Raw genomic sequence first — 13,059 nt, forward strand, 5'->3', positions numbered from 1 at the left:
GGAAAGGTTGGGGATGAGATGGAGTTGGGGTTCCTTCAAGATCTAGAGTCCGGATTCTTTCAACTTTTATCTGGATCAAAATGTAGGATGTTTGGGACTGGCAGGGGTAACCCCTCATTGCTTGTGACTAAACATCTGAATTTTGTGGCTTGCTGTGCACACAGCAAGTAGGATCTTAGTTCCCTGACCAGGGATCGAACCTGTACCCCCTGTAGTGGAAGCATGGAGTCTTAACCACTGCACCGCTAGGGAAGTCCTGGGTTCTCCGAATTTTAACCTCACAGAGACAAGAATGCCTGATGTTTTAGACTATTCAAACCTGGATTCAAAGCCTGACTCTGCCATGTAGAGCTGTGTTAGCCTGGACAAGTGGGGCCTCGGTTTCCTCAGCTGTAAAATTAGGATAGTAGCACGTAGCCACCTCATTGGTTATGGCGAGGGTTCAGTGATATCATCCATGACAAGCACTTGGGAAAGACTTCAACAGACCATAATGGTTACTGTTTTTACTTAAGAGTCCAGAAAGCTGACCTTTGACTCAGGGGTCCATATTATCTAGTCTTGACTTTCCTTATCCCCACCTTCATGACCCCCCAAAATATCTTCTCTCCACCCGGGAAACAGACTGTGACCTTTGACCTCACCTTTACCCTTGGGACAACTGGACTCGGCATTGTTTCCCCCCAGACTCCAAGATCTATAACCTGCCAGGGCCCGAGTATCTTGGCCTCAGACTTCGGTCTTTTGAACCTCCGATTGTGCCCTGTCAATCTACATCCAGGCACTCAGGCTTTTGCACACCCAGGTTCAGAAACCCACATTTGCTGTTTGACTCACTTAGTATCCCAGCTGTCTGACAACTAACCCTCACTTCTAGCCTGAGCTCAAATGTTCAGACTGCCTTACTGCCAATATCTCCCAGGCCCAAGATTTCCTTGAGTCTCTACTCTGTCCCCGCAGGCTGATCTCCCAGATGATCTCCTTGTGGACGTGGAGAATGCACACAAAGTCTTGGCCTCTGGGAAAGATCTGCAGACAGTGGAGACAGATCTAGATATCGCTCAGGTAAGGGCTGGCGTGGAAGGAGCGGTCTTTACTTCTGGGTTCTAGGTGACATATCTAAGCTTTAGAGAGGGATGGTGGAGTGGTTAATGAATAGAGGGATGGATCACTGAATTCACTAGGTGGGCGATAGTAGAGAAATGGATGGGTAATGCTTAGGTATCCGGATGGATGGATGGGTTGCTGGATAGACAGACTGTTGGATGGATGGTAGATGGAAAGTGCTTGGATGATTGGTGGTCTGGAGAGATAAGTGGCAGTGGCATGATGAATTAGCTGGCTATCACTCTGTAACACATTACCCCAAAACTCAGTACCTTAAAGCAAACATTTGTTACGTTACATGGTTTCTGAGAATTAGAAATCTGGAAGCAGCTTAGCTGGATGGTTTTGTCTGAGTCTTTCATGAGGTTGAAATCAAGTTCTCAGTCAGGGCTACAGCCGTGTGGGGCTAGAGGATCCACTTCCAAATTCACGCACAGGGTTGCTGGCAGGCTGCAGGCCCTCACGGCTTTGGCTGGAGGCCTCAGTTCCTCACCATGTGGGCCTGTACAGAGGCTGCCTAAGCATCCTCACAGCACGCCCGCTGGCTTCCCCCGAGGCAAGTAATCTGAGTGAACCCAAGACAGAAGTTGCGGTGGTTTATATCCTAATCTCAGAAGTGACGTCCCATCACTTCTGCTGTATTGTATTGGCCAGACAAACCAACTGTGGCACAGTGTGGAAGGCAGTCACAAACAAGTGGGAACGCCAGAAGGCAGTGATCCTTGGGACCCCCAGTGATTCATGTCTCTCCCTCACACAAGGTACACTCACCCCTCCCAAGGCCCCCCAAAGTCTCTTCCCATTACAACATCAACTTTAAGTCCAGAATCTCATCACCCCAGTCAGGTCTGGGGGTGGCTGAGCACCTCAAATACAGTTCCTCTCAATCTGCTGGCCTCTGAACTAAAGAGACAAGTTGTCTGCCATCCACATTCCCAACATCCAGTGATGGGACAGGTGTAGAATAACTGCCAAAATATTCCTATTCAAAAAAGTGGGGGGAAGGAGAGCACTTGGGTCACTGATCCATAGCAGTTCTGAAATCCATCTGGGCAAATATCTAAAGTCCCTTGTCATGTTGATGTATGGCAGAAACCAACACAGTATTGTAAACCAATTATCCTTCAATTGAAAAAAAAAATAAAACTAAAAAAAAAAAAGTTCCTGGATCAGAACTCATTCCTACTATTTCCCAGTAGTTTTTCTCATGGCTCTTGGCTCCACCCTTTGGGCTCTTGGCAATTCACTGTCATCCTTCCTTTTTCCGAAAAAGATAGCATGTGTTGCAGCTGAGTGGTTTTTGTAACCTGCTTTCTGCTTAGAGAGTTTTGATGGTCCAAAGGTCCCTTTTCATTTTGTACCATCCCTTTCCGTTTCAGTCCAAGCTGCCAATGCTTCTGTTCATGTAAGTGTCTTTGGAGTTCACTCCACTAGACAAAAGCCATACCCACTAATCTCTGAGATAAACCCCTCTACTTCAGGCTTCTGTTGAGATGGCTGAGTAACAGAGCTCTGAAGTTTAATAGAAGTTCTATCGTTTGATTGAGAAGACCTACGAGGTACATCCTTAAACTCGAGAGTACCTTTTGTCAGACTAAGGATATTTCAGACACCACCTTTTGTCTTTCTAAGGTCTTTGATGTTGTTCATGCAGTACGCCAGGCTTCCTATTTCCCAGAGTTTGCTCACATTCATGTCCATTGAGTTGGTGATGCCATCCAACCATTTCATTCTCTGTTGCCCCCCTTTTCCTGCCTTCAATCTTTCCCAGCATCAGGATCTTTTCCAATAAGTCGGCTCTTTGCATCGGGTGACCAAAGTGTTGGAGCTTCAGCATCTGTCCTTCCAGTGGATATTCAGGGTTGATGTCTTTTAGGATTGACTGGACACAGTAGTTGGGGACTAAACTAGGGCCGAAATACCAAGAGGTGAGGATCCTTGGGGGCCATCTTGGCAACTGGCTACCACAGAGTCCTTCTGCCCATTTTACAGATGAGGAAACTGAGGCTCAGAACCTTGACCTCAGACATATAACTCTGAAGTGGTGGAGCTGGGACTCCAGCCCAGGTCCACCCAAGGCCAAAGCTTATGCTCTTAACTGCCTCCTGCCCTCTGCAGGACGTCGATGCTCTGGATTTGGAGATGCTGGCCCCCTACATCTCCATGGATGATGACTTTCAGCTCAACTCCAGCGAGCAGCTACCCAGGGCCTACCACAGACCTCCAGGGGCTGTCCCCCGGCCCCGTGCTCGGAGCTTCCACGGCATGTCGCCCCCAGCCCCTGAGACCTCCCTGCTGCCCCGCTGGGGGAGTGACCCCCGGCTGAGTTGCTCCAGCCCTTCCAGAGGGGATCCCTCAGCATCCTCCCCTATGGTTGGGGCTCGGAAGAGGTGAGCTGCAGTCGAGCAGGGATACAAAGGCAGTGTAGAGGGAACTTGCTGGCAGTCCGGTGGTTAGGACTCTGTGCTTTCACTGCTGAGGGCGCGGGTTCAATCCCTGGTTGGGGTAGATAAAAGGGAGGTGGAGAGAAGGCCCCTGACCCCATCTTTCTCCTGCCCCCCACTTTTAGCCTCATCCCCCATCGTTCCCCCTACCCTGACCTCTGCTCCAGCCAGGCCCTTGGTGTCCCCAGCACTTGCCACATTTGTTTCAATCTTGATGTCTTTGCCTGGGCTGTGCCCTCCTTCTGGAGCTCCCTCCACTGTTCTCATTGTTTATCCACATCCCACCAGCCAACCTCTCCTTTAGGATGTATTTCTGGCCTGCTGCTGCTGCTGCTAAGTCGCTTCAGTCGTGTCCAACTCTGTGCGACCCCATAGACAGCAGCCCACCAGGCTCCCCCGTCCCTGGGATTCTCCAGGCAAGAACACTGGAGTGGCTTGCCATTTTCTTCTCCAATGCATGAAAGTGAAAAGTGACAGTGAAGTCGCTCAGTCATGCCCAACTCTTAGTGACCCCATGGACTGCAGCCCACCAGGCTCCTCCGTCCATGGGATTTTCCAGGCAAGAGTACTGGAGCGGGGTGCCATTGCCTTCTCCTAGTGACAGTTTTTGTCACAGTGAAGAGGACACTGCCATGGTGTCAGAGAAACTGTCCAGAACCAAGTTTCCTAAACACCTGAGAATCTGTTGAAAGCCACGAACTCTTCCCAAGAAACTGGACACATACACATACTGACACACGATTTCAAGTATAATTTCAGAGGATCCGTGTCCCCCTTTCAAAGATGTTAGATGATTATTTTTCTTTAACAATTTTATTTTTGGCTATGCTGGGTCTTCATTGCTGCATGGGCTTTTCTGTAGTTGCAGACAACAGGGGCTACTCTTCATTGAGGTGCTTGGTCACCTCATCGGGGTGGCCTCTCTCGTTGTGGAGCCCTGACTCTAGGCATCTGGGCTCCAGTCGTTGCGATTCCCAAGCCCTGGAGTGCAGGCTCAATAGTTGTGGTGCACAGGCTTAGCTGCTCTGCAGCATGTGGGATCTTCCCGGACCAGGGATCAAACCCGTGTCTCCTGCATTGGCAGGTGGGTTCTTAACCACTGAGACACCACGGAAACCCCCTAGATCACTATTATTAATACTCAAGTTTCTGCTCTCCAAGTTGCAGGCATGAGCCCATTAGTCTCCAGGGTGGTCTCGTAACTACTCTTACGAGGCTTTCATGGGTACATCTCATTATTTTCCAAGGCTCTCAGCCTGGCGCTGGATACAGTGGGTACCTAACAAGGATTTGTGAAATGAGAGAAGAAGAAAATTAGTGAGTAGAGTAGGTGGATGGATGGATAGGTGGATGAATGGAAGGCCAGATGGATGGAGGCTGTATAGGTATGTGGGTGAGTGATGGGTCATTGGATAGATGAATGGGTTGTACTGACAGACAAATGAATGGACTGGTGGGTGTATGAGTAAAAGAATAAACAGGTGTTTGGGGGAGTGAGTGGACGCTCCTCCCTTGTGCACACTGGGGCCCACACCTGCCCAGGTTTGCTGGGCCCTGAGATTCTCGCCTGTCTCCCTCCAGGGCCCTGATCCCGAGCTCAGAAGACGAGGCAGAGAAGGTGGAGCTCCTGGGCATCAGGCCCCCGAAACGATCCCCCAGCCTAGAACCCGAAAACTTCCTGTTGCCTCCCCTCAGCCTGGTATGTGTGGGGTTGCATGGGATTCTCTGGCCCTCAGAACCAGAGAGGCTTAAACCTACTGTTTTCAGAGATGGAAAAACAAGGGGGGCAGGGCTGGCTGAAGGTCAGATGGATGGTCAGTCATCCCTTCAAGGGTAGGACCTTGATCTGCTGGCTCAGATCGGTATGAAAGGGCTTTGCAAATAGATATAAGTTGGTGGTAAGTGCTAAGAAGAAAAAAATAAGCAGAGTAAGGGGAGAAATGACAACGGTGAATATCTGTAGGAAACCTCACCTCTCATGGGAACCACTCCTCCCCGCTTCCCCCACACCCCCCGGCAAATCTAGCACTGTCCTGGCCTTGGATTATTCGTGTAGCTTTAAGAGTACAGGCACTAGAGTCAGACTGAGTTGGGTTCAAATCCCAGGTCTGTCACCTAGTAACTCTGACACCTTGGGTGTGTGGGTGATGTCACCACTCTGAGCCTCAGTCTCCTAATCTGCAGAGTGGGGATAGTTACATTCCATAGGACTGGCATGAGATGCAATGAAATCAGGCCCTTAGCTGCTCCTTAGTGGGCTATTGATAAATGGTCATATTAAAAACCAACCAAACAAAAGCCTGAATTCTCAGTCTGAACAGAGCTGTTTGAACACGAGGGTGTAATATCAGGTTGATAAAGGTTGATAATATCAACAGTTTCTTACTTTTTGAGTGTCCACCATGTTCCAGATGCTGACTGCATGAAATGCCTAGCATGAGTAAATTATTCAGTTCCTATAGCCACTCTTGAATAGTAATACTTAATTTAAATTTTTTTCTTTAAATTTATTTATTTGTTTTTGGCCATGCCAGGCAGCTTGTGGGATCTTAGTTCCCTGACAGGGGATTAAATCTGGGCCCTCAGCAATGAAAGCACACTGGACCACCAGGGAATCCCCAATTATTATTATTCACATTTACACTCAAGAGGTTGAACAACTCTATCAGTCTGGACAGGACACAGAGAGCATGCTCAAATGGGGTATTGAGGAGAATTTAGTAACAGGACTGTGTGTAAAGGTGTGGGCAAGACCCTGGGATTAGCAACACCACCTCTAGCCTGAAGGCACAGGGCAAGGCGGTGGTGCCCGGATCCTTGAGAGAGTAGGGTCCGCCTTGTAAGAGCTGAAACCTTGAAACCCAAGGGAAAACAAGGAGCAAAACCAAACAAACAAGGACTAGCAAGGCTGCACCTCGATGGAGTCCATGGGAGCAGGTCAGCTTGCTGGGGCCCAGGAGGGAAGAACAAGGCTCTGGAAGGAGCCGCACAGCATGTCTGGGACAGCAGCTCACCCAAGGTCAAAGAGCTGATAAGTGGCCACTGACCCCCACGGTGCCCTTAAGCACTGCACCATCCTGCCTCCTTGGATATGATGGTAATGATGGTGGCTTTGTCTCTGTCCCCTAGAGCTTCCTTCTGACAGGAGGACCAGCCCCAGGGAGCCGGCAGGATCCCAGCACCCACCTCCTGGAACTGAATGAGCCCCTGGGTGAGTAGCAACCTGGGGAGACGGGCCCTAGGTCCCTGTCTCCCATGAGAGGTGCCTTAGATGGCTGAGAGAAGGTGGGGTGATCCTGAGGGTGGTGATGGGCTGTCAGTGCCTGCACACGACCTTAGTGGGAACAGACAGCCCCTCCCACTTTCTCGGGGGTTGGGGGGGCACCGTGGGAGGAAAGAAGAGGCCCTGAGGGAGACGGGCTGGCCAAAGCTGCCCCCTGAGGTGGAAGTGGAGCCCAGGTCTCCCAAAGCCCTTGTCTGATTGTGCCGTGGTCATTCCCAGCTTGTGGCCCTGGGAGATAGTTTCTGCTCTGGAGTCTTGGTTTCCCGCCTCTGTGAGTGGCAGTGTGCTCAGTCGCTCAGTTGTGTCCGACTCTGCGACCCCGTGGACTGTAGCCTGCCAGGCTCCTTTGTCCATGGGATTTCCCAGGCAAGAATACTGGAGTGGGTCACCATTTCCTCCTCCAGGGCATCTTCCCCACCCAGGGATTGAACCTGCGTCTCCTGCTTTGGCAGGCGGGTTCTTAACCACTAGCACCACATGGGAAGCCCCTCTGTGAGGGCCTATTTTAAGAGTTCACACTTGAAGGAGATGTTCTGAGGACTTGTAGAGATGCTGCCGAGACTGGTTTCCTAAGAAACACTCAAGAAAGCACACCCTTGCGGTGATGCTGTTTTCAGAGCCCCCCTGCAGAGCGGGACAAGCTGCTGTGTCTGTGAGGCTCCCAGCATCATTGTCAACAGCCATGGCTCCACCTGAAACCTCTAGGCATCAGCCAGAGGGAGCTTTCCAAAGCACAAATCTGACCCTGGTCTTCCTCTGCTCAAAGCTCTTCCAAGGCTCCCTAGTGCCCTTCAGAAAGAGGGAGACCCTCAGCTTGGACTCTAGTCTCCGTGGGGTCTGACTGCTGCCTCATCTCAGAGGACACTCTGCGTCACATCCTCCGTTTTAGCCATGGTCACTGTGCCTCGATTCATTCTTTTCCTTTATACATGTAACAAATATTCACTGAACACACAGTAAGTGCCAGGTGTTGCCCAAGGAGCTGGAGACACACGTGGAAGTGAAATAGGCAGAACTCCCTGCCCTCATAGAGCTGACATTCTAGTGAGGGAGCCAGTCCAGAACAGAGAAAGAAATAACGAAAAACAGTGCTGTTGGGGGAAAATAGCGCATGCAGTGGGGAAAGGAGTTTGGCGGTGGGGGGATTGCCATTTTATTTTTTTTGGCTGCACCGAGCGGCATGCGGGATCTTAGTTCCCCAACCAGGGGTGGAACCCGGGTCCTCTACATTGGAAAGCGGATTCTTAACCACTGGACCACCAGGGAAGTCCCAGCGGTCAGGCTTTTAACTGTCTGGGAGGGAAGACAGGTTGGGGTGATAACTCCCCATTGGTTTTCCTTCCATCTTCCCCCACAGGCCCGGGCCCCTCCCTGCTCTCTCTCTACCCGGACGAGGACACGGCCCAGCCCAGGAGCCACTTTCAGCTAGCGGCAGGCTTGGCCCAGGCCAACTGAGTCAGGTGCTCTTCTCATCTCCTTTCTCCTCCCCAAGAAAGGATGTCAACCATGCTCCAAGCCGGCAGCCAACGCACAGGATGGCGGCGCCCAGAGAAGGGTTCCCTCTCCCCTCTCGGTGACCCCTGCCCGCCTCGGGCCTACCTCAGCCCCCACCCTTCCGCCCCCCACCATTTGGGGGCGCTCTGGGGTGGTCTCAGCTCAGTGACCTCTGGGAGGGGGGTCCCTGGCCCCCTCCTGCTTCACTCAGGACTTCCCTTGAGGTTCTCAATCCTGGGTACCTCATCCTTTTCTTCAACTCTCTTGGCTTTATTTTCGGTAATTGGGGGTAGGGGAGGTTGAGGTTCAGATCTGTATTTCTGGGCTTTGGGGTGTATTGATAATCATATTCATGTTTCTTTCTATCCATCTTTCTTTCATTCTTATTTTTGTTGTTTTCATGGTATGTTTTTAATTGCTACAAATTGCCTGGGGTCTGTCTTTAAGAATGTGGGACTCTGATCTCCCCCTGTCATCATAAGTGTCAATGGGGAATGGGGCCCTCTGGGCCAGACCTAACTGCCTAACCACATCCTCCTCCACGCCCCATGACTTCTCATTGAGCCCTTCGTCTCCCAAGCAGCCACCTAGCTCTGCCCACACCTCTACTCTGGACTTCCAGCTGGTTTTAGCCTGATCTGGACACCAGCTCCAACACTGGTTTTCCTATCACAGGTGTAGCCTCCCACCTCGGCTTCCAGACCATAAAACCTCCAACGCTTTCTGGTTCTAGTCCTCACTCAGCTTTTGACCCTCTGTGGTTCTAGACTGTGCTACTCCCAGCCTCCTCTGGTTCTAGACTGTACAACCTTCAACATTCTCCGGTTCTAGACCACAAACTTCAGGCCTTCTCTGGTTCTAGATGGTGTGCCCCCCCATCCATCTCTGGTTCCAGACTGCACGATGCCCAATGTGGTCCGCTTTAGCTCTCCCATCCTCCAGACCACTAGGATTCTAGATCTCTCAGTCTTCAGCTTTTTCTCATTCTGGAGTTCAACTTTCCAACTCTTTCTTCTTTACAGTCGCCAAATCTGTCTGGTTCTAAGGCTCACAACTTCCAACCCCCTCTGGCCCAGGACCACCAGAATCCTCTGCTTCTAGAACTCACTCTCTGCCTTCCTCTGGTTCTAGAGCCCTTCCCACACTTCTCCCTTGTTCCCAATGGCACATGCTCCCATTCCTGCTGATTCCAGCTCTTAAGACCAAAGATTTCCTCTGATGTTGTACCTCACAACCCCCAAGCTCTCAGTTGGTGCTACTCTTCCTGATCTTTGATGCATTTCTTTCCAAATCCAGACTCTGTAACGTCTAGATCATTTTGATTCATGATGCCCAGCTCGTTCCTTTTCAACTCTAGACTTGAGACTTGCTTTTCCCATCAAAAGGAAGATATGAGTTTTATGTCTTGAACTTATAATTAGTACTTTCTGAACTAGACACCACATCCCAGTTCTCCTTCACTCTAGTCCTCATAATCTCTACCATGAGGTAGAGATTTACTGGTTCTGGACTATATATAAACCTCTACGTCTTGCAACTTACAAGTCTCTGATTCCAGATCTGGTTATCTCTCTCTTCTCTGGTCCTAGAAACTGGCTTTAAATGTCTTCTGATTTCAGACCTCATCCTAGAAATTCCCTTGGTTCTAGACCTTACAATCTCCAATTCCCTCTTATTCCACATTTTATGACTCCAAATTCCCCTGCATCTGGGACTCAGCCTTCAAACATCTTCTGATTACAGACCTTGCTTTATCAACTTTTCTGGTTCTAGACCTTATAGCTCTAAGCTTTGGGTTCTAGGGTTAAGCTCGCCCAAATCCCTCTAGTTCTAGACCTTGGTCTTCAGACTTTTTCAAATTCTAGTCTTTATTCTTTATCTCTAGTTCTAGATCTCACAGCCTCCCAACTGCCTCTGATTTCAGATCCACATTCTTGTGGTTCTAGAACTCAGCTGATTTTAGAATCTGGACCTTGCCCTGTAGATTCCTCTGGTTCCAAATCTTAAGACCTCTAACTCTTTGATTTCAGACCGCACCCTCCTAATTCTATTCTGGGCTTCCCACCCAACTCAACTAGCTCCAATTACTACTCTCTGTCTTAAGTCTTCCCATTCCAGATCCTGACCCCCCAGGTCCTTGGGCTAATGGACCTCTCTGTTCTCAGTCTCATATCCCTAAAAATTCTCTGTCCCAGACCCCCCTCCACTCCCCACCTCAGTCCTCCAGACATATACTTACCTTTACTTAACTCCAAGTATCTGGGGAACCCAGGGCTCCCTCACAATCCAGGAGACTTCCCCAGCCGCACAGGCACACGCACAGCCCAATCTACATATCGCAGGGTGGGGAGGAGGCCCGGACTTCTCAGTACTCTGCCACCCGGTGTTCCCGCCCCTCTCCAAATTCCTTTCTACGATGGTGCTCTTCTTGGTCTCCCACAGGAGAAAGCCTCACTCTCTCCACCCAATTCACTCCCTTTTTTGGAAGGCACTTCTCATCGTTTCATCAAGAGATGGCCTGTCCAGATCGGTGCTATGTCGGGGGGAGAAGGATCTGACCCCTCTCTCCCTCAGGGGGTGACCTAGGCTGGGCTGGAGAGGGGGGAGGGACCAGACCAGCCATGCTGGCTCTGAAACCCATTAATCTCTAAACCTCCATAAAGATCTCGCCTTGATAGGCACCAGAGCTCTGTGTGTTGACTCATCTCTAGGGTTGCTGCCGGGGGTGTGAGTGCACTGGGTGTCCATTTGTGATTCTGCGTGTGACACTGTTCCTACGTAGGTCTCTGTAACGTCGTGTGTCTGGTGATGTTTTCGCTCTGTGTGGGTCGCTGTGGCATAGTTCTGTGGACCTGTGCATGGGGAGGGTTGTAATTCCTCCCGCGTGTATTAGTGTCTGGGTGAAATGATTCAGCCTTATGTGTGTTTCTCGTTACTTTGGATTTCTGTGTTCCTGAGTGTAGAAGGCATTGTGATTTTTTTTTTTTTTGGTACCTGTGTGTTGTGATTCTGGATGTGCGTACAGGAGTTTGACAGTACAGTTCTATGTACTGGTGTTTATCTGTGTGACATAATTCTCTGTACTTGATTGTGCATGGGTGTATATACATCAAAGAGAGATTGTATGTCAAGATTCATGTGTACATGGGTGTGCCTGACCTGCCATGTCACCATCATAACTCCTCTCTTATGTTCCACAAAAGAATCTTTTCAAAGGAAGAAAACCACTTTTAAGCTTTGGCACTTGCTGGGCCCTCTGCCTTTCTCCCTTCCCTCCCTCCTCACTTGGGTATCTCCCACTTATACTTTAGATCTTCGTTCAGACATCTCCTCCTCCAAGAAGTCTTCCTTGCCTACTCCTGCTGGTTAAGGTCCTCCCATAACCTCCTGAGAGCTGCCCACTCTCCCCCTACCCCCGCCCCAACCATCAACTCTAGGTACTCTGTCCCACTTTGAGTACTTATAATGGAAAGGAGATAAAAAGTACTGTGTGTTAGGCCCCCTGTCACTTTACATATATGATCTTACCAAACTCTCCTGTGATCCTAAACAACAGGCAATTATCTCCATTTTGCAGAGAATGAAACTGAGGTTCAAAGAAGATGATCACTTGGCCAAGGTCACACAGCAGGAAAGGGCTGAGCTGTATTTGAATTCAGGATTCAGATCCATTACAGCATCCCTCGCCCTCAAAACAATCAAAAATCTAACCAACAGGGTAGGCTCTGAAGCATAGAGAGAGAGTAGAGGAGGAATGAAAAGCACAGGAATAAGGTGGGACAGGTTCATGTTCTGGCTCTGTGACTTTCTTATTGTATGACCCTGGGCAAGTGCATTGCCCTCTACCAATCTCAGTGTCTTTATCTGTAAAATGGAGGTGATACTAGCTTGTAGCTTCTCGGGTGACTGTTGGCTGTGCTAGGGTCTAATTGCCAGGACAAGAAGCTTTGAGGGTGGGATAGCTCGTGCTATCCCCAGGAGGGGAGCGGGAGCAGAGCCTTAAAGAATTTATACTTTAGCATTGACTAGTGGCTGTGGGCTTGGGAAAGGTGGCCCAGAAGGGTGTACAGTGAATGGGGATTGGGGATAGGAGTGGCATCTGGAAATGTTGCCTAAGGCTAGACTATTCAGGGTCTTCTAGCTCATCAGAAAAAGTCTCGGTTTTCTCCTAACGGCACTGAGGAGCCATGGAAGGCGGCTGAGTGAGGGGTGAGAAAGGAGATGGTGCAACAAACTTCTGAGTCTAGGGGATCCAGGGTACCTTTAGTTAAAAACTTAGAAACTCTGACCCTTTCTTCTGTCGGTTTGAGAAACTGCCCATTTTCCAGAGAGGGATAAGTGAGGCCCTGAAGAGGATGAGAAGATTTGTTCAAGGTCACACAGGTACTTGACAATAGGGCTAGACACCCCCGGCTCGGGTTCCGCGTCAGGGACAGTACTGTCACAAAGAAAAGCCACACCCACCAGCAGCGTTCGCAAACCACCTACCATCCGGAGATGACGGCAGGGAGAGCCCACTCTAAGACCCCGAGAAACTTCTGTGGCTCGGAACACGGAACTTTGGGACCAGGGGCCACGCCGGGCCTTTTTGCCCGCGCGCCCCTTTTCGCCTCCCTCATTGGCTCATTCTAGGAAGGGCGCCGTCGGAGGCCGTCTGGTCACCTTGTCCTCCGCGCGCTCTACGGCGAAACGACCCTGCGCAGGCGCGCGAAGGGAGCTTTCGGGGCCCGC

General features: G+C 50.2%; 1 protein-coding gene and 1 long non-coding RNA gene across 4 annotated transcripts in view; one reads left to right on the plus strand and one right to left on the minus strand.

Moving 5' to 3' along the window:
• HIF3A (hypoxia inducible factor 3 subunit alpha) overlaps positions 1 to 11,014 on the plus strand; it is a 31,584-nt gene extending 20,570 nt beyond the window's left edge. For 2 of the 3 annotated variants that reach the window (XM_019979434.2, XM_019979433.2), the window contains 5 exons: positions 961 to 1,065; positions 3,226 to 3,497; positions 5,133 to 5,250; positions 6,681 to 6,762; positions 8,192 to 11,014. In XM_019979434.2, the coding sequence (XP_019834993.2) occupies positions 961 to 1,065; positions 3,226 to 3,497; positions 5,133 to 5,250; positions 6,681 to 6,762; positions 8,192 to 8,289 (675 nt within the window). In that variant the 3' untranslated portion in view covers positions 8,290 to 11,014. The remainder of the gene's footprint in view (positions 1 to 960; positions 1,066 to 3,225; positions 3,498 to 5,132; positions 5,251 to 6,680; positions 6,763 to 8,191) is intronic. The other variant, XM_019979436.2, reaches the window with a different exon arrangement.
• Positions 4,283 to 12,953, minus strand: LOC139177150 (uncharacterized). Its single transcript, XR_011561631.1, has 2 exons — positions 12,817 to 12,953; positions 4,283 to 4,830 (listed from the first exon to the last, which is right to left on the minus strand). It is a non-coding gene; the product is annotated as an uncharacterized lncRNA (long non-coding RNA).
• Between the last annotated feature and the right edge of the window lie 106 nt (positions 12,954 to 13,059).

Source organism: Bos indicus, chromosome 18 (genome assembly GCF_029378745.1).
Source record: "Bos indicus isolate NIAB-ARS_2022 breed Sahiwal x Tharparkar chromosome 18, NIAB-ARS_B.indTharparkar_mat_pri_1.0, whole genome shotgun sequence".
Classification (NCBI taxonomy): domain Eukaryota; kingdom Metazoa; phylum Chordata; class Mammalia; order Artiodactyla; family Bovidae; genus Bos; species Bos indicus.